At 48.0% G+C, this 23,212-nt stretch overlaps 1 protein-coding gene across 1 annotated transcript in view; it reads right to left on the reverse strand.

Moving 5' to 3' along the window:
- Positions 1–2,232: 2,232 nt before the first annotated feature.
- Positions 2,233–23,212, reverse strand: part of ABCC2 (ATP binding cassette subfamily C member 2) — a 99,648-nt gene continuing 78,668 nt past the window's right edge. Inside the window, exons 25-32 of the mRNA XM_040361459.1 lie at positions 21,645–21,844; positions 18,154–18,280; positions 16,700–16,801; positions 14,319–14,462; positions 13,481–13,639; positions 11,696–11,862; positions 6,328–6,522; positions 2,233–3,026 (exon numbers count right to left, since the gene is read on the reverse strand). Coding sequence (XP_040217393.1) covers positions 2,897–3,026; positions 6,328–6,522; positions 11,696–11,862; positions 13,481–13,639; positions 14,319–14,462; positions 16,700–16,801; positions 18,154–18,280; positions 21,645–21,844 — 1,224 coding nt within the window. The 3' untranslated portion in view covers positions 2,233–2,896. The remainder of the gene's footprint in view (positions 3,027–6,327; positions 6,523–11,695; positions 11,863–13,480; positions 13,640–14,318; positions 14,463–16,699; positions 16,802–18,153; positions 18,281–21,644; positions 21,845–23,212) is intronic.

Below are 23,212 nucleotides of genomic sequence, written 5' to 3' on the forward strand. Positions count from 1 at the left end.
CTTCCCAGTTCTGCCCCCAGCTTCTTCCCAACAGAAGCACAAGGTAAGGGGGGGGGGGGGGGGGGCACTGTGATGTAAAATGACCTCTGGTGATGGAGCTCTCTTGACATCTGAGGTGGGAGGGGGGTGCTCTGGACATCTAGTCTTATAGATATGACTGGCCCTTTGAAGGGCAACTAATACGGATGCGGCCCACTATAAAATGGAGTTTGACACCCACTACAGACTGCTGAGGTCTGGGGGCCACACATCCTAAACCAAAGGGCCGCAGGTTGGGCGCCAGGGCTATAGAATTTGAGTCCACTGACGTAACATCTAAGTTGGCAACACCCAGCGGCAGTCTCCATACTTTTGGATGTCTACACAAGGGAGGATTTTACAGGTACCATGCATAAAATATATTGAATGCATATACTGGGGTAGATTCACGTACCTTTTGCGGCGGCGTATCTCCAGATACGCCGCCGTAATTTGAAATCCGCGCCCGCGTATCGTTATGCCGATTTTCAAAGGCAGTTACGCTGAAAAAAATAGGCTTCCTGCACCGACGTAACTTGATTGCGGCGGCGTAGAATTGTGTGCAATATAACTTTGTCCGCTAGGGGCGCTTCCGTTGTTGTCGGCGTATAATATGCTAATTTCCTAGATACGCCGATTCACAAACGTACGTGCGCCCTGCGTTCGTTTTTTACGTCAAGGCTTTTTCGGCGTAACGTTGCTCCTGCTATTAGGAGGCGCAGCCAATGTTAAGTATGGACGTCGTTCCCTCTTCGAAATTAAAAATTTTTACGTCGTTTGCGAATAGGGCTGGACGTAATTTACGTTCACGTCGAAACCAATACGTCGTTGCGCCGTACTTGGAAGCAATGCACACTGGGATATGTACACGGACGGCGCATGCGCCGTCCGTACAAAACGTCAATCACGTCAGGTCTTCATAAATTTACATAAAACACGCCCCCCCTTCCACATTTAAATTACGCGCGCTTACGTCGGCCCCTTTTACGCTATGCCGGTGCAACTTACGGAGCAAGTGCTTTGTGAATACAGCACTTGCTCCTGTAAGTTACGGTGGCGTAGCGTAAATACGATATGCTGCGCCGCCGTATCATTGCGCGGACATACGTGAATCTACCCCACTGTTTAATCTTATGGGAAGATTATTGTATGAAATCAATGATCTTGCAACATGGTGTCTTTAAGGCCCTTCTACAGGGGGGTGGGCTCCGTTGGCGCCCATCTGCTCAGCGGGGAATCTGTCCACTGATCCTCGCTGAGCGGATGGCTGGTCCGACACGGCCCTCTCTCCTCTATCGGTGGTTGGGTGTCAATGGACTGACTTGTCTGTTTACACCCAAACTGCCATTCGATCTGCCGTCTGTTTTCAGCCAATAGGATCAGATGTTGGCGGGTGCGACACCTCTGTTTTTTTTTTTTTTTTTTTTTAAAGTGTATCTTGTGCGTGTACTCAATAGAGGAGCCGGACTGCAGGAGTTGGGAGTAGGCAGGCCTCCCCCAGAGGCCATCTGCCACCTTTCTCCATGCCCCGGGTGGCAATGGCGGGTGCGCGAGGGGATCCTCCCACATAGCCCGCCCTACCTGCTCCGCTTTGAAGCCCAACGGGGCAGAGGGACTCCCTATAAGGGAGTGACAGGATCTAGCCCGCTCAACCAGCCCCGTTAGTCCTTCGCCTCTCTTTTTTAGAGACCGCGTGGTCAAAGTGCGTGCATGTAAACCCAATTTTGAACGCGTGTAAGTGTGGTGTTTTTTGTGGGAGGGGGGGTGGGCATACTAAGCACAGGCTTACCTCGCATAGCACACCCACCGGGAGCCGGGCTGAGACCACCAAACTCAATTCACATGTAGCCGAGACCGGGATCCGAACCCCTAGCTGCAGAGGTGAATGGCTTGTCAGCGCAGTGCCAATCGCGTTGAGCCACCGCAGCTCCTGCGACATGTCTGGAGACACGTCTGTTAACACCCCCCCGCTCTATTGAGAAGACTGGAGGATCCAATTGGGCCCACCTAAAAAAACTGACCAGTGAATCTGATCAGTCCGCTAGTGTGAAAGGGGCCTAAACTGTATAATAAGCCACTAAAAGATGATCTGGTGTCCAGATAATCTGAGCTGGCCCATTGATTTGCACCGGTACAAGAGGAGCCGAGCCCTTGTGCTCCCTACTAAACAGAACACACCATAGATGTGCAGTAAACAGATATGGCCAAGTATGTAAAAAAAAATGTTCGTTTACAGCATATACAAAGAAAACAAAACACACATTGATAAATGCCACATTACTCTTGTATCATTCACAATCATAAATACAATGAGCTTTTTGTTGAGTCAAGATTTGCATAATAGAGACCTCCCCCAGGGTTCCCAGACTCTCGAGGAAGAAGATAGGTTACCAGAAGTACCTGGAGGTCTGCTATTGGATGGAAGCCGTGGTTTGGGACGCTTTTGAACCCAGCACAGGCTCACCTTAGTAATGATATTAGTTTTACTCGTATACTTTTCTACTGATATGAGCATCCATCTTTTGCAAAAAAATAATAAGCTCCTTGCATTGCAGGAAGATGGATATCTTGTCAAAGTGGCTGTAATTTTACGAATTCAGTTTTGTCTTCAGGACCCATTAAAAGGTAAAAACCACAGAAGCACCATGTATAGTACAACTACCCACAATCCAACGACACCCACAATCCAACGACACCCACAGCATGGCCTTAGTGTCATCTTAGTCCACATCCCGCTATACTGGAATCCAACGTTTCCCCCAATGTTCTAGAAGTACTCCCCATTTCCAGCTCTTTTTAGTTCATTTGAGTTAATGCCATTTGGTCCTTGGTTGGCCAATGCGTGGTCTAAGCACACATGGGCAGTACAGTTCAGTCCTCATAGAATAGTACTCTTAGCACCTTCAATTCCAGCATCCTTGGCCATAGAAGCAAAGTGCCCATTGCTACGTAGGAGCTCCTCCGGCTCACCGTACTCTATGATTTTACCTGCATCCAGCACCATGACCCTGAAAAGAAAGAAAACAACATTAGGTGCAATGTACACAGCCATAGCATTAGATATTATGCTAAGCTACATTATGAGGTGTATTGATTAAAAAAAAAAAAAAAAATTGTCTTATGCAACTGCATGTATATTCTTTATGAATAGGGGCAAACATGAATTATTTAGGCTATTTTCTCTCCAGGTCAAGTGTTTATAATTTATGCAGAATAGAGTGACTCAAGAAAATACAGCTTTATTGCAATTGGACAAAGCCGACGATCATTTTAAATGATTATTATAGTATTCATTTCCATCAGCTCCATCTATTGGCCATAATGCTGTATTTTCCCAAATCACTCTTTTCTATAAGAATGAAGAACATTAGACCTGGAGTAAAAATAAACTGGTAACATTTGAATTTTGTATTTACTAATTGTATTCCTCTGCAGTTTTTTCCTCTCAGTGCTAAAATTCAAGGGACAAATATGGTAAAAAGCTATAAATTCTATAAATCCACTGTGTGTGCACCAAATTACTTTAAGAGCCCTTTCACGCGTTTTTGCGGTAAAAATAGCGCTCATAAAACGCTCCCCATGCATCTCAATGGACCCTTTCACACTGAGGCGTTGGGCTGGAGGAGCGTTGAGAAAAGTTCTGCAAGCAGAATCTTTGGAGCAGCTTTTGAGCGCTGAAAAAAACGCTCCAAAAACCCCCTATGCATTGAAATGAATTGAAAACGCTGTAAAATCGCGGTAAAAACGCAATAAAATCGCTGCAAAATCGCAGTGTTTTACCGCTATTTTAACGCTCCGCTATAGGCATTTCCAGTGTGAAAGATATCTGTAAAACTAGCAGTGACATCAGCACTGGGCAGAAAGCAGAGCTGTGGGAGGGGCCTAAGAACTCCTCCCACTACAGGCTGCCTGCAGAAAATGACAGCAGGGGGCGGAGACAAGACTGATCACCCTGCACAAGGACAGAGAGCAGCAGTGACAGGTCTTTATTACAGGAAGCTCCTACACAGAGGCAAAGTGCAGAATTTATTTTATGCTGGATTACTGCACAATTTTAAACAAATAGGACACCAAGATTCAGGTAAGAATACGGATGCTTCTTGTAGTAAAGGATAAGTTCACTTTTGGGCAGGGCTCGACAAATCCTGGGCGCCAGGTTGCCATGGCGACTAGAAATGGTGTCCTGGCGACTTGGCTTGGAAGGTGGGGAAAAAGCTGGCGCCATCTGGTGGTGGCCGTTGGTATTACAAGTTAAGCATTACAAGTTAAACAGCAATTCTAATGTAATTTTTCACAATTTTTCACTGCCATCTCCTTCCCTCTAATTGGAACCCCCAAACATTATATATATTTTTTATCCTAACACCCTAGAGAATAAAATGGCAATCATTGCAATACTTTCTGTCACTCCGTATTTGCGCAGCGGTCTTACAAGCGCACTTTTTTGGGAAAAAATTACACTTTTTTTAATTAAAAAATAAGACAACATTTCTTTTAATATTATGAAAGATAATGTTACGCCGAGTAAATTCATACCCAACATGTCACGCTTCAAAATTACGTCCGCTCGTGGAATGCCGACAAACTTTTACCCTTTAAAATCTTCATAGGCGACGTTTAAAAAAATCTACAGGTTGCATGTTTTGAGTTACAGAGGAGGTCTAGTGCTAGAATTATTGTTCTCGCTCTACCGATCGCGGCGATACCTCACATGTGTGCTTTGAACACCGTTTACATATGCGGGCGCTGCTCACTTATGTGTTCGCTTCTGCGCGCAAGCTCGTCGGGACGGGGCGCGTTTTCTGGCTCCTAACTTTTTTAGCTGGCTCCTAGATTCCAAGCAAATTTGTCAAACCCTGCTTTTGGGAACATGTTACATGTTCCATCTGATTTAAGGGTGGAACATGTAACATGTTCCCAGTGGTGCAGCAGCCGCCACCTTTAAAAAAAAAAAAGACTTTAAAAATTGCATTTATATCTAAATGTGACATCTGAGGCCTATTTGACCCCCAGATCTCATATTAAAGAGGACCTGTCATGCTTTTTTTCTATTACAAGGGGTGTTTACATTGCTTGTAATAGGAATAGAAGTGATTCCAATTTTTTTTTTAAAGCGCCCTGTCCTGCCGTGCTCGCGCATACGTAAGTCGTGCACGCATATGTAAACGTTGTTCGAAACCACACATGAGCTATCGCCGCGATCGTTAGAGCGAGAGCAATAATTCTAGCAAAGGACCTCCTCTGTAACTCAAAGCTGGTAACCTGCAGATATTTTTAAACGTCGCCTATGGAGATTTTTAAGTGTCAAAGTCTGTCATTCCACGGGCGGGCGCAATTTTGAAGCGTGACATGTTTGGTATCAATTTACTCGGCGTAACATTATCTTTGACAATATGAAAAAAAAAATTGGGCTAACTTTACTGTTTTCCTATTTTTTTAATTAAAAAAAGTGTATTTTTTCTCAAAAAAATTGCGCTTGTAAGACCGCTGCGCCAAAATGGTGTGACAAAGTATTGCAGCGACCGCCATTTTATGTTCTAGGGTGTCTGGAAAAATATATATAATGTTTGGGGGTTCTAAGTAATTTTCTAGTAAAAAAAAAAAAAAAAGATTTTAACAATATCCGGATTCAGGTAGAGCGGCGTATGTTTAAGCCGGCGTAACGCATCCCATTTGCACTACGCCGACGTAACATAGTGAGGCAAGTACAGTACTCACAAAGCACTTGCTCCGTAAGTTACGTCGGCGTAGCGCAAATGGGCCGGCGTAACCCCGCCTAATTCAAAGTAGGCGTGTAGTGGGCGGGCTACATTTAAATTAACCGTGACCCCATGTAAATGAGGGCCGTTCGTACGGCGCATGCGCGCGCATGCTCAGAATCACGTCGCAAATACTCCCTACGTAACGACGTTGGCTCAATGCTTTCGACGTGAACGTAACCTACGCCCAGCCCCATTCACGTACGCTTACGCAAACAACGTAAAATACGACGGCTGTTCTGTCATTCATACCTTGCATGGGCTGCGCCATCTTTTTGGTGGTTTATCTTTACGTCGGCGTATGTCTTACGTAAACGGCGTATCTTACTGCGACGGGCGTACGTACGTTCGTGAATCGGCGTTTCTTGCTTGGTGAAAGCAGATTAAAAATAAAATGCATCAGTCAGGCTTTTGCCGTTTTTCTGTATCTCCTGTCCCAGTGAAATGAGAGCAAGCACTGGAATAACACAACAACCACCGACAGAGGTCCTAACCCTTTCACACTCTATACAAAGCAATAAAATGGTTTTCAGATGGGAAGAGTCCTTACTTGTTGCTGTCCATGATGGTGTGCAGGCGATGTGCGATGGTCAGCACCGTACAGTCCGCAAATTCACTGCGAATCGTCTTCTGAATCAAATTATCAGTCTCCAGGTCCACCGCCGCCGTGGCTTCATCAAGAATCAGAATTCTGGATTTGCGAAGCAAAGCCCGAGCCAGACACACCAACTGCCGCTGACCGACACTGCACAAAAAACGACAGTTGTCAGTATATCACAGGTATGCTTTTTACTGAACTATCCATACAGTATGAGAAACAATACTGGGATTTATTGAAGGGTTCAAAGGAGAAACTGTTTTAGTTGCCAATAACAACGGACAACCTGGGATCGTCTCCGAGAAGGAGATCATCTGACTCTATGGACAACATGAAGATTTATTCTTACTCTGGATATATTCATAACTAATGGTGGCCACAGATGCTTGCTAAATGATTGACTTATCTTCCGATCCATCTCTTTGATAGGAATATTTGATCTATAGTCAATAACCTATTTGATCAATATTAGGGGTGCAACAGATCACAGTTGATCCGTGATCCGAACGGGTCACCCCCTTCGGATGAGAACACACTGTGATCTGCGGATTGCCGCGGCTCCGGAGCTAGGCCGAAGCCGCGGCCTTTCCTAATGTTATGGCCGCAGCTCCGGCGCTAGGCCGAAGCCGCGGCCTTGCCTAACGTTATGGCCGCGGCTTCGGCCTACCTCCGGAGCTGCGGCCATAACGCTGGGAAAGGCCGCGGCTTCGGCCTAGCTCTGGAGCCGCGGCCATAACGCTAGGAAAGGCCGCGGCTTTGGCCTAGCTCCAGAGCTGCGGCCATCTTGGTACACCCGGCGGCAGCCCTCCTCTGTTTACACCTACAGAAGTGGAGCCCGCACTCATGGGACACACGCTGGGAGTGTCTGTACTGCCCGAGGGGGGTCTCTTGCCCTGAGGGGAGGGGGGGGGTCTCTTGCCCTGAGAGGAGGGGGGGGTCTCTTGTACTGAGAGGAGGGGGGTGTTTGCACCGAGGGGGTACTATATTTGGTGGGGGGGCTGAACAGTGGGGGGAAGATGTGTATATTACAGTGGGGGGGGGAGATGTGTATATTACAGTGGGGGAGAATTTTTTTTTTTACCGATCCGAAAAATGATCCGATCCGTGACTCCTGATCCGAGGAACGATCCGAACCGTGAGTTTTTTGATCCGTTGCACCCCTAATCAATATGCCCCAAGGGGAGAAGTCCATTTTGATTAACAGTTAAAGCAGAACTAAAGTCTGCAATACTCTATCAGGGGTCTCCAAACTACGGCCCTCCAGTTGTTCAGGAACTACCATTCCCATCATGCCTAGTCATTACTGTCAATGTCAGAGTTGTACAATGCCTCATGGGACATGTAGTTCTGCAACAGCTGGAGGACCGTTGTTTGGAGATCCCTGCTTCAATGGCCCGACACCCTGAGGTCTCTCTCTAGCATCTTCTTCTTGACCAGTACGGGATGACGTCACTTCCACATAGGAGTTCAGTCATTCTGGCACACAGGCACTGTGTTGGAATGTAAACGTAGCAGCGCATGCACAGCTCAGTGTACATTCTATGGAAGACTGTATAGGCAGGTAGGTTTACATTGCATGTCTCTTATGCAATAAAGAGCTGCCTGCTTTTGTGTTCAATTTTAGACTTTGGTTCCACTTTAATACAGTGTTTCTCAACTGAGGTGTTGAAAAAACAGGACGCATTTTGCCCTGGAGCAGCATATTGCGTTGCCACAGTGCAAGCTGGATACCAACACCCTAAACCAGGGGTCTCTAAACAGTGAGAGGAATAGTGTCCCATCATTGGTGTCAGTGGGAGGAAAACTGACCCATCATTGGTGTCTGTGGGAGGAATAGTGGCCATCATTGGTGTCAGTGGGGGGAATAGGACCCATCATTGGTGTCAGTGGGGGGAATAACGCCCATCATTGGTGTCAGTGGGGGGAATAACGCCCATCATTGGTGTCAGTGGGGGGAATAGTGCCCATCATTGGTCTCAGTGGGAGGAATAGTGCCCATCATTGGTGTCAGTGGGAGGAATAGTGTCCCACTGTTGATGTCAGTGGAAGGAATAGTGTCCCATCACTGGTGTCAGTGGGAGGAATAGTGTCCCACTGTTGATGTCAGTGGGAGGAATAGTGTCCCATCATTGGTGTCAGTGGGAGGAATAGTGCCCATCACGGGTGTCAGTGGGAGGAATATTGTCCCATCATTGGTGTCAGTGGGAGGAATAGTGTCCCATCACGGGTGTCAGTGGGAGGAATAGTGTCCCATCATTGGTGTCAGTGGGGGGAATAGTGACCCATCATTGGTGTCAGTGGGGGGAATAGTGCCCATCATTGGTGTCAGTGGGAGGAATAGTGCCCATCATTGGTGTCAGTGGGAGGGAATAGTGACCCATCATTGGTGTCAGTGGGAGGAATAGTGCCCATCATTGGTGTCAGTGGGAGGAATAGTGCCCATCATTGGTCTCGGTGGGGGGGAATAGTGACCCATTATTGGTGTCTGTGGTAGGAATAGTGCCAATCATTGGTGTCAGTGGGAGGAATAGTGACCCATCATTGGTGTCAGTGGAAGGAATAGTGTCCCATCATTGGTGTCAGTGGGAGGAATAGTGCCCATCATTGGTCTCGGTGTGGGGGAATAGTGCCCATCATTGGTCTCAGTGGGAGGAATAGTGTCCCATCATTGGTGTCAGTGGGAGGAATAGTGTCCCATCATTGGTGTCAGTGGGAGGAATAGTGACCCATCATTGGTGTCAGTGGGGGGAATAGTGACCCATCATTGGTGTCAGTGGGGGGAATAGTGCCCATCATTAGTGTCAGTGGGGGGAATAGTGCCCATCATTGGTGTCAGTGGGGGGAATAGTGCCCATCATTGGTGTCAGTGGGGGGGAATAGTGACCCATCATTGGTGTCGGTGGGGGGGAATAGTGCCCATCATTGGTGTCAGTGGGGGGAATAGTGCCTATCATTGGTGTCAGTGGGAGGAATAGTGTCCCACTGTTGGTGTCAGTGGGAGGAATAGTGCCCATCATTGGTGTCAGTGGGGGGAATAGTGCCCATCATTGGTGTCAGTGGGGGGAATAGTGCCCATCATTGGTGTCAGTGGGGGGAATAGTGCCCATCATTGGTGTCAGTGGGGGGAAATAGTGACCCATTATTGGTGTCAGTGGTAGGAATAGTGCCCATCATTGGTGTCAGTGGGGGGGAATAGCGACCCATCATTGGTGTCAGTGGGAGGAATAGTGTCCCACTGTTGATGTCAGTGGGAGGAATAGTGTCCCATCATTGGTGTCAGTGGGAGGAATCTGCGAGTACTTGAAAAAAAAGTATCGGTACTTGTACTCAGTCTTAAAAAAAAGTGGTATCGGGACAACCCTACTTTGTATTCATTCAGAAAATACAAAGTGTTCCCTGAATGGTGCCCATGCTGCGCAAGCAACCTCCTGTGTTCGGTAAGCAGTCTTGCCACTTGGCACATAACCCAGAAGCTATTATAGTAGTGGTGCCCACTCCAGTGATTTCCAGCTTCACAGGGATCCCACAGATATGGTGTATGCAGAGTCACACTGATCCAAGCTGGGCCTATGTAAGAATGACCACATCTAAACTTCAGCTTCAAGTTCTGTTTTTGGACATTGCCACCATTCTTTGGGCAATGTGAAGGACGTAGCGCTGGTCCTGCGTGGCAGTATAAGGCCTCGTACACACGGGTGTCCTATACTAGAGCACAGGGGTCCTGCGTGGCAGTATAAGGCCTCGTACACACGGGTGTCCTATACTAGAGCACAGGGGTCCTGCCCAGCAGTATAAGGCCTCGGTACACACGGGTGTACTATACTAGAGCACAGGGGTCCTGCACAGCAGTATAAGGCCTCGTACACACGGGTGTACTATACTAGAGCACAGGGGTCCTGCCCAGCAGTATAAGGCCTCGTACACAAGGGTGTCCTATACTAGAGCACAGGGGTCCTGCACAGCAGTATAAGGCCTCGTACACACGGGTGTCCTATACTAGAGCACAGGGGTCCTGCACAGCAGTATAAGGCCTCGTACACAAGGGTGTCCTATACTAGAGCACAGGGGTCCTGCACAGCAGTATAAGGCCTCGTACACACGGGTGTCCTATACTAGAGCACAGGGGTCCTGCACAGCAGTATAAGGCCTCGTACACACGGGTGTCCTATACTAGAGCACAGGGGTCCTGCACAGCAGTATAAGGCCTCGTACACACGGGTGTACTATACTAGAGCACAGGGGTCCTGCCCAGCAGTATAAGGCCTCGTACACACGGGTGTACTATACTAGAGCACAGGGGTCCAGCACAGCAGTATAAGGCCTCGGTACACACGGGTGTACTATACTAGAGCACAGGGGTCCAGCACAGCAGTATAAGGCCTCGGTACACACGGGTGTACTATACTAGAGCACAGGGGTCCTGCACAGCAGTATAAGGCCTCGTACACACGGGTGTACTATACTAGAGCACAGGGGTCCTGCCCAGCAGTATAAGGCCTCGTACACAAGGGTGTCCTATACTAGAGCACAGGGGTCCTGCACAGCAGTATAAGGCCTCGTACACACGGGTGTCCTATACTAGAGCACAGGGGTCCTGCACAGCAGTATAAGGCCTCGTACACAAGGGTGTCCTATACTAGAGCACAGGGGTCCTGCACAGCAGTATAAGGCCTCGTACACACGGGTGTCCTATACTAGAGCACAGGGGTCCTGCACAGCAGTATAAGGCCTCGTACACACGGGTGTCCTATACTAGAGCACAGGGGTCCTGCACAGCAGTATAAGGCCTCGTACACACGGGTGTACTATACTAGAGCACAGGGGTCCTGCCCAGCAGTATAAGGCCTCGTACACACGGGTGTACTATACTAGAGCACAGGGGTCCAGCACAGCAGTATAAGGCCTCGGTACACACGGGTGTACTATACTAGAGCACAGGGGTCCTGCCCAGCAGTATAAGGCCTCGTACACAAGGGTGTCCTATACTAGAGCACAGGGGTCCTGCACAGCAGTATAAGGCCTCGGTACACACGGGTGTACTATACTAGAGCACAGGGGTCCTGCCCAGCAGTATAAGGCCTCGTACACACGGGTGTACTATACTAGAGCACAGGGGTCCTGCACAGCAGTATAAGGCCTGGTACACACGGGTGTACTATACTAGAGCACAGGGGTCCTGCCCAGCAGTATAAGGCCTCGTACACAAGGGTGTCCTATACTAGAGCACAGGGGTCCTGCACAGCAGTATAAGGCCTGGTACACACGGGTGTACTATACTAGAGCACAGGGGTGGGGTAGATATTACTTGAGTCTATCTTACCTCAGGTTCTCTCCTCCCTCGCTGACTTCATAGAAGAGCTTCTCCTGTAAACCTTCCACGTAAGGCTTGAGATGGGAGAGTTCCAGAGCTTTCCATACTTCCTCGTCTGTGTATTGGTCAAACGGGTCCAGATTCATCCTCAGTGTGCCGGAGAACAGAATTGGATCCTGCAAAACCACATCTGAATTCAGGATATGATACACCCTTAGAGCTCCCTGCTTATCTCTACCAGCCCCAGGGGTACGTTTTCAATAGGGACACCAGTAGGGTGACCACATTACCAAACTACCATTCAGGGACACCCTCCCTTTCCAAAAATCAGCTTGTGCTGTAACGAATCGCAGCACAGCGTTACAAATTCTGACAGGTCGCCAAATCTGATGAAACACATGTGTTCTGTCAGATGAGCAAACCTGGTAGCGGCGTACACATGTAAAGCTGACTTCCGCTACCTAATCCAGTGTTTCTCAACTCTAGTCCTCAAGGCGCCCCAACAGGTCATGTTTTCAGGATTTCCCTCAGATGAAACGGCTTTGGTAATTACTAAGGAAGTGAAACTGATTCAATCACCTGTGCAAAATAATGGAAAGCCTGAAAACATGACCTGTTGGGGGTGCCTCGAGGACTGGAGTTGAGAAACAATGCCCTAATCTGACGGGTCGCCGATTCTGACGGAACACCTGTCTTCTGAACTACAGAGGTGCTGAGAGGGGGTGCTGATGCCTAAACATTTTTTACCTTATTGCAAGGAATGCATTGTGGGTAAAAAAAAAAAATACGCTTTGGAGCAGTGGCGGCTGGTGCTCAAAATTTTTGGGGGGGTGCAAACGAAAAAAAAGACAAAAATTGCAGCCTCACTGTGCCCATCAAATGCAGCCACTGTGCCATAAATTGTCACCACTGTGCCATGCCATCAAACGCAGCCATTGTGCCCCTCAATTGTCGCCACTGTGCCAATTGTCGCCACTGTGCCAATTGTCGCCACTGTGCCAATTGTCACCACTGTGCCCTTTAATTGTTGCCACTGTGCCCTTTAATTGTCGCCACTGTGCATGTCACTGTGCCCTTTAATTGTTGCCACTGTGCCCATTGTCGCCACTGTGCCCATTGTCGCCACTGTGCCCATTTATGCCACTGTGCCCATTGATGCCACTTTGCCCTTTGTCGCCACTGTGCCCTTGATGCCACTGTGCCCTTTGTGGCCTCTGTGTCCATTGTCGCCGCTGTGCCCTGTAAAATACACTTACCTTACTCCTTCCACGTCCCTCGATGTCTTCTCCCGCCTTGGTGACGCTTCAGCCAATCAGGTTACCGATAACCAGAATCAGGGAACCTGATGGGCTGAGACGGCTGTCAGTCTTATCCAAGGAACGCACCCCCCGTACGTTCTGAGGATAAGACATCTGGGAGCCAAGGGCTGTACTCGGAAAGCCGCTGACTCTGATAGGCACTTCCATACAGCCAACCAGCTGCCGTTATTCAGGTGGCCGGCGCTCAAGTTCCGGCCATCTCTGAATAGGCCAGCGGCAGCTGGCAATAATAACATACATTCATGCAAAGCATGAATGTATGTTATTAGACTCAGTGGCGGGCGAGAGCCAGAGGGGGCGGCGCTCCAGCGCCCTCTATGGACAAACCGCCACTGCTTTAGAGCCACTTTAATTTTTAGAGCTTAGGTGAACAAGCTGAAGATACAATCTGATTGGCTGCCATGCAAGGCTGTTCCAGATTCTGTCTGCTCAGGTTGTGATAAAGTCCCCCATATTGTCCTCCATAGATCCTTACCTGGGGAATGATGGTCAGTTTCTTGCGCAGGTCATGGAGGCCGATGGTGGAAATGTCGTGCCCATCGATGATGATTTGGCCTCCTGCTGCTTCAATAATCCGGAAAATGCAGTTGGTGAGTGAAGACTTTCCAGCGCCCGTTCTTCCGACTATTCCCACCTGGGGGGGCAGATACAAAGAAGAACAGGAAAATCATTACATTTACTTATAAGAAATATGGGGGATTTTATTTTAAATTAGAAAACCTGTGTTTCAGTCGAACAGCCAATCAGTTTAAAGAGGAACCTAAAAACACCTGTGCCGTTTTTTCCCTAGCCCTTTCTGAAAAGGCTACTTTCCTGGCTGCCATACCTACCAAGAGCCACTGACCTGCAACAAGTATGTAGATTAAGAATTATGGCTTATTCCATGTCAAAGGAGGATCATCATCACACCCGGGCACCAATTGTCATTTTAGGAAGTTTCTGTGAATAGTCTTTTGTTACAGGGTGGATATAAATCAGGACGCTCTTTACGGTGCAGATAAAGGAGCTGTGTGTTAGTGGGCGTCCTGACTCTCCTGTAGTCCAAGGGAGGGGGCGAGCATGATACTCCACACCAGGGAGAAAGGCTTGCATTACTGTGTGGAGTTACAGACAGAAGAACAGGAAGTGAGGATTTCTCAGAAGAAATAAGGACATTTAAAAGCAAAATGGAAGGATGAGGTAAGTGAAGGAGGACTGCACTGAGGTAAAGGAAGCTATTTAGGGAATAAAATTGCACCTTTACAACCCCTTTAAATTAAATCCACCCTGTTTTGTTGTAATTGATTTTTAGGAAATACAAAGAATCAAGTTACCTTCTCCATACTGTTCACAGTACATGTGATCCCATGAAGGACGAGGTCCAGCTCCTCCCGATAACGCACTTTGTAGTCCACAAACTTCACAACCCCCTTCTCGGGCCAGTCCTGTGGTGGTCGCTGATCGGTTTCCCATCGTGCCTACATGATGACCAGACAAATAGTTGTTTACTGCTGATTGACTCCCATCAATGTCTTTGCTATTCCTGTCCTTAGTGTAATCTCGTAGTCCAGGGGGCAGGGACGGACTGGCCATTGGGACTACAGGGAGTTTCCCGGTGGGCCGATGGCTCAGTGGGCTGGCTACAGTGACAGCGGACTGCCGCCCCCCTCTGCTTCTCTGTCTCTCCCTCCCTGCAGCGCTCACCTGGGGGGGAAAAAAGAAGCAGGGGGACGACAGAGGAGCATGGGGGAGGGGACAGACAGCTGACTCAACAGCTATGGCCTGGGAGTTTCTCACTTCTGCCTAATCTTGTCCCATAAGGGGGGGGGGGGGGCACCAAACTGATTCTTTGGTCCGGGTTAAATAATGTCTAGCTTCCCCACTGGTACTGCCTATAAGAGTACCAGTACCAGCTGTTCTACTCTAATGAAGTAGAATGGCTAGTGGCTAGTGAAGAGGGGGCTTGGGTGGCCGGGGGTGTGTGGGAGTTGTCCGGCCACCATGGGAGAGACCTGTCAAAGTGGGCCAGTCTGGATGAAGTCCAGGGCCAAATTTCATTCCCAGTCCAGCCCTGCCAGGGGGTGCTCAACATGTGGCCCAAGGAGCCCTCTGATGTGGCCCACAAACTCAAACCAGGGAAGCGCATGCCGAGGGTCAGCAACCTGGTGATTGCCATCTGGGCTCGCCAACCCGCCATTTCAGAGCATTAAAGTGCATTGAGCCGGCGCACTGAGCCAAAGACTTCTATTATATCCTGTGGGTTTAGTGCGCTGAATGCAGGAGTTTTGGTGCGCTTTCAAAAAGTGCACCACACCGGCAAAATGTAACCACTTTAGCTCTTGGAGATTTACCCCCCTTCATGACAGGCAATTTTTTGCGGTACAGCACTGCGTTACTTTAACTGACAATTGTGCGGTCATGCGACGCTGTACCCAAGTAAAATTTATGTCCTTTTTTCCCACAAAAAGTATTCTTTTGGTGGTATTTGATCACCTCTACGGTTTTTATTTTTTGTGCTATAAACAAAAAAAGAACAGCAATTAAAAAAAAAAAATAATAATATTTTTTACTTTCTGCTCTAAAATATATCCAATAAATAAATTTAAAAAAATCTAATTTCTTTATCAATCTAGGACAATATGGCCCGGATTCACATACATCGGCGCATATTTATGCCGGCGTAGCATATCTAATATACGCTACGCCGAGGCAGCGCAGAGAGGCAAGCACCAAATTCACAAAGCACTTGCCTCCCAAACTGTGCTGGGTTCCCTCGGCGTAAGCCGTCGTAAGTGGAAGTGGGCGTGAGCCATGCTAATGAGGCCTGACCCCATGCAAATGATGGGCAGAGTGCCATAAAAAGTACTTAAAACGAACGGTGCATGCGCCGTCCCGTGGACGTATCCTAGTGCGCATGCTCAGAATCACGTCGGAAATACTCCCTAAGATACGACGGATCACTGCCTACGACGTGAACGTAACCCAGCCCTATTCACATACTACGTAAACAACGTAAAATACGACGGCTGTGTTCCCTGGTCCATACCTTAGCATGAGTTGCGTCTCATATATGGGGAATAACTTTACGTCGGACGTACGACTTAAGCAAACCGCGTAAATTATGCGCCTGGCGCAGGTACGTTCGTGAATCGACGTATCTCCCTCATTTCCATATTTGAATAGGAAATCAATGGGAGCGCCACCTACGTCCAGCGTAAATATGCGCCCACGATACGCCGGTGTAGGAAAGTTACGTCGGACAATTGAAAGCCTATTTTCAGGCGTATCTTGTTATCAGAGTCCGGCACATTGATACGGCGGCGCATATTTACACTTAAGCGGCGTATCTGTAGATACGTCGGCGTAAGTGCTTTGTGAATCCGGGCCTATGTATTTTGCTACATATTTTTAGTAAAAAAAATCCCAATAAGTGTATATTGATTGGTTTGCGCAGTTAGTGTCTGTGGGATATTACAATGATCTATTAGTTTATAGCACGGGGTAGGGCTCTAATTTTAGATTTCACATTTAAAGGCGCATGCACTTTAGAGACAGGAAACAGTCAGATGTGTTGGATGTAAATTTTCATTCTCCCTTCTTGTGAAGGAGGGGTGCAAATTGTACCCTTTTATACAGGCGCTTTTAATAAGACTATTCGGATGACCATGGAGTCCTCGCTGTGTGTTATAGAAGACATGTATCATTCAGAACGTACCTCGTTCTCCACCTTGATGTACTCGTCTACACGCTCCACAGCCACAATATTGGTCTCCAGCTCTGATGTCATCCTGACCAGCCAGTTCAGGGTCTGTGTGATCTATAAAATGGAAACAAACACAAGTTGGTACGATGTTCCACGTAAGTTACAGGTCATATATACACTTAACAGTTTAGGCTTGGTTTACACTTGTGTGACTTGTCATGTGACTGCAAAGTCGCATGACAAGTCGTACCCCATGCAGGGGTGGACTGACAACTCATGGGGCCCCCGGGCAATAGAAGATTATGGGGCCCCCGGGCTTACAGATGGCCACCACGCCAGGAGGCATTGCACAGGCAGGGCAGCTAAAATCTCAGGATTTTCACATCAAAAGCATGTCGGTTGTGGACATATCAGGGACGGATGTAAAAAAACACAGATTTTTACATACTGTCCCTGGTTTTATTGAGCCTGGCAACCCTGATGGGGCCCCCTAGTGGCATGGGGCCCTCGGGCAGTGCCCGAGAGTCCCAATGGTCAGTCCACACCTGATCCCATGATTTCTAATGAGTACCATTCATATCTGTGCGACTTCAAGTCGCAGCGACTACAAAGTAGTCCTTGCACTACTTTGGTCCCACTTTAATGCGACTTGTGGTCCAGGACCTCAAGAATACACGGGCATTGCTTCAAGTGGCATCAAAACATGTGTTTTATGTTAATTTTACTTGACCCGACGTAAATGACGTTTTTTTCTGAATGGCGAATGCGCCGTCCGTGGGGGTATCCCAGTGCGCATGCTCGAAATTAACCCGAAACAAGCCAATGCTTACGACGTGAACGTCATTCTACGCAAAGCCCTATTCGCGAACGACTTACGCAAACGACGTAACATTTTCAAAATTTGACGCGGGAACGACGTCCATACTTAACATAGGATACGCCTCATATAGCAGGGGTAACTATACGCCGAAAAAAGCCTTACGGAAAAGATGTAAAAAAATGCGCCGGCCAGGCGTACGTTCGTGGATCGCCGTATCTAGCTAATTTGCATACTCAACGCGGAAATCGACGGAAATGCCACCTAGCGGCCAGCGTAAATATGCACCTTAGATCCGACGGGGTACTAAGACGTACGCCAGTCGGATCTAGCACAGCTTCAGGCGTATCTTGTTTTGTGGATACAAAACAAGATACGCCGGAGCAAACTAGAAGTTACGCGGCGTATCAATAGATACGCCAGCGTAACTTCTTTGTGGATCTGGCCCATAGAGTTCATTTTTTGAATATTCTGTTTTAACAGAGAAATGTTCTAGTCTTTGGCAACCAATCCATGTACAAGTGTTATCTTTCTAGTGCACGTGTCAAAATAAAAAGATAAATTTGATTGGCTGTTGTGTACAGCAAGTTGACCTTTCCTGTAAGACAATAATAAATCATTAGTACGATGTCATGTCATTAGGACTTACATTAAGGGCTGAGGAAATAGACAATCCAACAGTCCCGCTGTCCACTGTGTTACGGGCCAGCACCGCAAAGAGGGCAGCAAAGAAAACCGCAAGGTTACCTACGAACTCCAGACGAATGGCCAGCCACCTGTTGAAGATACGTCACATTTCCATGCATCAGTTTTCATAATAATTCAGAATGGCGTTTTCCATTTTGTGTGGAGAGATTACGAGATTCAACAGTTTACTGGGGTTTTTCTCTCCAGGTCCTCAACTGGATTTACTTAAAGGAGTTGTAAATAAAAAAAAAAATTTTGGCTGAAATGCCTGTTACAGGGTATAGAGACATAAAACTTAACTGATTCCTTTTAAAAACGATTAAAAATAGATAACAATCAATCATATAATGTACCTGTAGTTTCTAGTTTCGTTTTTGCATGTTTCCTGCTTCTCTTCTGTACAGAGTCACAGAGCCAATACAGGGCAGTGATGTTTGGTGCTGTGGGGTTTTAGACACCCAGTAATCACACCTCCTTGATTAGTGACCACAGAGAGAAAGCTCCCAGTACTGTGGTCATCAGGAAACAGACAACCAGGAAGTGTGGAGATCAGAGAAGAATTACAGCAACTTGAGAGCAAAAACGAACAATGAGGACATTAAAACAGCACTGCATTAAGGTAAAGGAAGATAAAAAAAAAAATCCTTTACAAACCCTTGAATTAATATAAAAAAAAGCCATGCTTGGTTTTATATCTAAGCTTCCATGGTCACACCTCAAGTGTATGGGCCAGATCCACAGAAGAGATACGACGGCGTATCTCCTGATACGCCATCGTATCTCTGCGTTACGGCCGTCCTAACTATGCGACTGATTCATAGAATCAGTTACGCATAGCTAGCCCTAAGATCCAACAGGTGTAATTGAATTACACTGTCGGATCTTAAGGATGCAATTCTAGGCCGGCCGCTAGGTGGCGAGGCCATTGCGGTCGGCGTAGAATATGCAAATGACTAGTTACGGCGATTCCCGAACGTCAGCGCTGCTCGTCGATCTAACTTTACGTCGTTTCCGTCGAGTTACGCCGCGTAAAATTAGGGCTGAGCCCTAGTTGTTCTAATTCCTTCATCGAAATTTAAAAAAACACGTAGTTTGCGTAAGTCGTCCGTGAATGGCGCTGGACGCCATTTACGTTGACGTCGAAACAAATGACGTCCGTGCGACGTCATTTAGAGCAAAGCACGTCGGGTAATTTACCCGACGGAGCATGCGCAGTACGTTCGGCGTGGGAACGCGCCTAATTTAAATGGTGTCCGCCCCATTTGAATTGGGCGGGCTTGCGCCGAGCGCATTTACATTACACCGCCGCAAGTTTACAGGTAAGAGTTTTGAGAATCAGGCACTTACGCTGTAAACCTGCGGCGGTGTAACGTAAATCAGATACGTTACGCTGCCGTGGAGCAACGTAATTGTATCTGAATCTGGCCCTATGTTCCTTTTCTCCTCATGATAAGAAACAGGTGGTGAGATTCTGCAGCACTGTCTGGTGGTTATCTGGTTAGAGTTCAGTCTCATCGGATTTCTTGTATGCATGTTCATTTAAATGCGTCATCACGCTCTTTTGAATAGCTCCATTCAATTGTCTCAATAACAGAGTGAAGATAATTGCAAAAAAAATCAACATGACAGAATTTCTTCAACTCTACTTCAACAAATACCGTACTGTAAACAGGGAACAAATCTGGTTGAGGACACTATATTTTCCAGTGTCCATTACTATCAGCAGCACTGGAAGACACAGCACAAAGTATGACAACACATTTAATGAGAAATATCGAAGACCAACCTCAGCTGAAGACATCAGAAGCTGGTCTAAGAGCTACAGAGGATTGGACTCAGCTTGTGACCAGGGCCGGTGCTACCACTAGCAAACTAGGCGCACTGCTGCCTAGGGCGCCCGGCCACTGGTGTTCCTTCTCTCTACTCACTGCAGCAAGCAACACAAGCCCTGTACACACGACCGGGATCCACGGCGGTAAAAAGTCCACCGGGAATCCCGGGGGGAAAACCTGCTCGGTAACTTTCCCCCTGTACACACCAGAGGTTTTCCCGTCAGAAAAAACTGTGGTGAGAGCTTTGGCCAGGAATCCCGGCCATGTGTATGTTCCACCGAAGTGTTTCCCATAGGGAAACTGCCGGGAAAAAGGACGCCAAGAATCGCGGCAGGAAAAAAGAGAACATGTTCTCTTTTTTCCCGCTGCGATTCGCTGCATTTTTCCTGTCGGGAAAACTGCCATGGAGCATACACACGGACAGTTTTCCTGGCCAAAAGTTGTCGTGACAGTTTTCCCAACTTACGAGGCATAAGTCTCAGCATCAGAAGGCAGCTGCCGCTTCGTTCGCGCATAGTGTTAGAAGCACAGCAGCGGCGGAGGCCTATTTCTGTGTCCCGACCCCCGAATGAATGGAAGCAAGCAAACATTCATTGATGGGCACAGGTAGGCTGCATTGATAGGCGCTGGTAGGCTGCATTGATGGGCAATGGTGAGGCTGCATTTGATGGGCACTGAGGCTGCATTTGATGGGTGCTAAATAGGCTGCATTTGATGGGCACTAATGAGGCCGCATTTGATGGGCACTAATGAGGCCGCATTTGATGGGCGCTAATGAGGCTGCATTTGGTGGGCTGCATTTTAGGGGGGGCTTTATTAAAAAGGTGGGGTATACACGGGCAGGGCAAATGGGGTGGAGTCCGTGGGGAGCCAGGGTGGCTCAATGCGATTGGCACTGTGCTGACAAGCCATTCACCTCTGCAGCTAGGGGTTCGGATCCCGGTCTCGGCTACATGTGAATTGAGTTTGGTGGTCTCAGCCCAGCTCCCGGTGGGTGTGCTATGCGAGGTAAGCCTGCGCTTAGTACGCCCACCCCCCTCCCACAAAAAACACCACACTTACACGCACTCGAAATTGGGTTAACATGCACGCACTTTGACCACGCGGTCTCTAAAAAGAGAGGCGAAGGACTAACGGGCTGGTTGAGCGGGCTAGATCCTCTCACTCCCTTATAGGGAGTCCCTCTGCCCCGTTGGGCTTCAAAGCAGAGCAGGTAGGGTGGGCTGTATTGGAGGACCCCCTCACACACCCGCCATTGCCACCCGGGGCATGGAGAAAGGTGGCAGATTGCCTCTGGGGGAGGCCTGCCCACTCCCAACTCCTGCAGTCCGGCTCCTCTCTCGAGTACACGCACAAAAAAAAATACACAAAAAAAGAAATCAAAGGTATGAAGAAATCAGGTATGAAGATTTCCCCTCACTTCCCAAGTATACCATTGTGGATTTTTCATACCTTTCTATAGTAGAGACAGTGCTCACCAGAACAAGTGAAGTGGGGAAAAAAAATCCTGAGTGGGGAGGGATTTTACACCTGGCAGGGATTCTAACACTTCCCTGGCCCACACTGCAATAAACTGACGAGATGGCTTTGGGTCAAGTTCCACTTTTCCTGTGTGCAATACCTGTTGGAAACAATCCAGGAGTAAACGCTCTTCTGATTGATGTCAATTGTGTTTTCATTATGTTGGAGGAACCTTTGCTGATGTCCATAGGCACGGATGACCGACAGGCCAGACACCGTCTCCCCGAAGTGGGAATAGATGGGAGATCTCGTGACAGAATCCAACCTCCGCAGTTGTCGTGAAGTGGTGACATAAAACCTCTGAATGAAGGAATAGCAATAAAAACACGTTTACCATATAGCCCAAGTATTTGACACACAATAAGATGGAATAAGGGACCGTATTTGTCAAAATTTCTGGAAACTCTGTGCATGGATCAGTGACGGCCCGTCCATAGGGGGCGCCGGGGCGCCGCCCCCCTCCTGTAGTCTCAAAAAAAAAAAACGGGCCCTTTAAGAATTGCAGAACTGCAGCGCCGCCCCCTCTGGCTCTCGCAAATAACATAAATAATGCATTGCATGAATGTATGTTATTGTTGCCAGCTGCCGCTGGTCTATTCAGATGGCCGGACATAGGGCGCCGGCTACCTGATTAATAGCAGCTGGTTGGCTGTGCGGAAGTGCCTATCAGAGCCAGCGGCTCTGATAGGCTTTCCGAGGACAGCCCTCATCTCCTGGATGCTTATTCAGGGAACGTACGGAGGTGTGTACCTTGGATAAGACTGACGGCCATCTCAGCCAATCAGGTTCACCGGTTCTGGTTATCGGTAACCTGATTGGCTGAAGCGTCATCGAGGGACGTGGAAGCAGAAAGGTAAGTGCATTTTACAGGGCACAGAGGCGACAATGGGCACAGAGGCGAGAAAGGGCGCAGTGGCATCAATGGGTACAGTGGTGACAACGGGCACAGTGGCGACAAAGGGCACAGTGGTGAAAAAGGGCACAGTGACATGCACAGTGACAACAATGGGCACAGTGGTAACAATGGGCACAGTGGGAACAATTAAAGGGCACAATGACATGCACAGTGGCATAAATGGGCACAGTGGTGACAATGGGCACATTGGCAACAATTAAAGGGCACAATGACATGCACAGTGGCATAAATGGGCACAGTGGTGACAATGGGCACATTGGCAACAATTAAAGGGCAAAGTGACATGCACAGTGGCAATAATGGGCACAGTGGCAACAATTAAAGGGCACAGTGGTGACAATTGGCACAGTGGCGACAATTGAGGGGCACAGTGGCTGCGTTTGATGGCATGGCACAGTGGTGACAATTGATGGCACAGTGGCTGTGTTTGATGGCATGGCACAGTGACTGCGTTTGATGGCTTGGCACAGTGGCTGCGTTTAATGGCATGGCACAGTGGCTGCGTTTGATTGCATGGCACAGTGGTGACAATGACAATTGATGGCACAGTGGCTGCGTTTGATGGGCACAGTGAGGCTGCAATTTTTTTTTTTTCCCGTTTGCGCCCCCCCCAAAAAATGTTGAGCACCAGCAGCCACTGGCATGGATTGTAAGGTATATAACAACACTGCTACACCCTCACATCCCTGTTGATTGGTCAGGAGACCAAGATTGCTGTGTGATATGTTCATTTCTTCATAGTCTGTTTTATA

Source organism: Rana temporaria, chromosome 8 (genome assembly GCF_905171775.1).
Source record: "Rana temporaria chromosome 8, aRanTem1.1, whole genome shotgun sequence".
Lineage (NCBI taxonomy): Eukaryota > Metazoa > Chordata > Amphibia > Anura > Ranidae > Rana > Rana temporaria.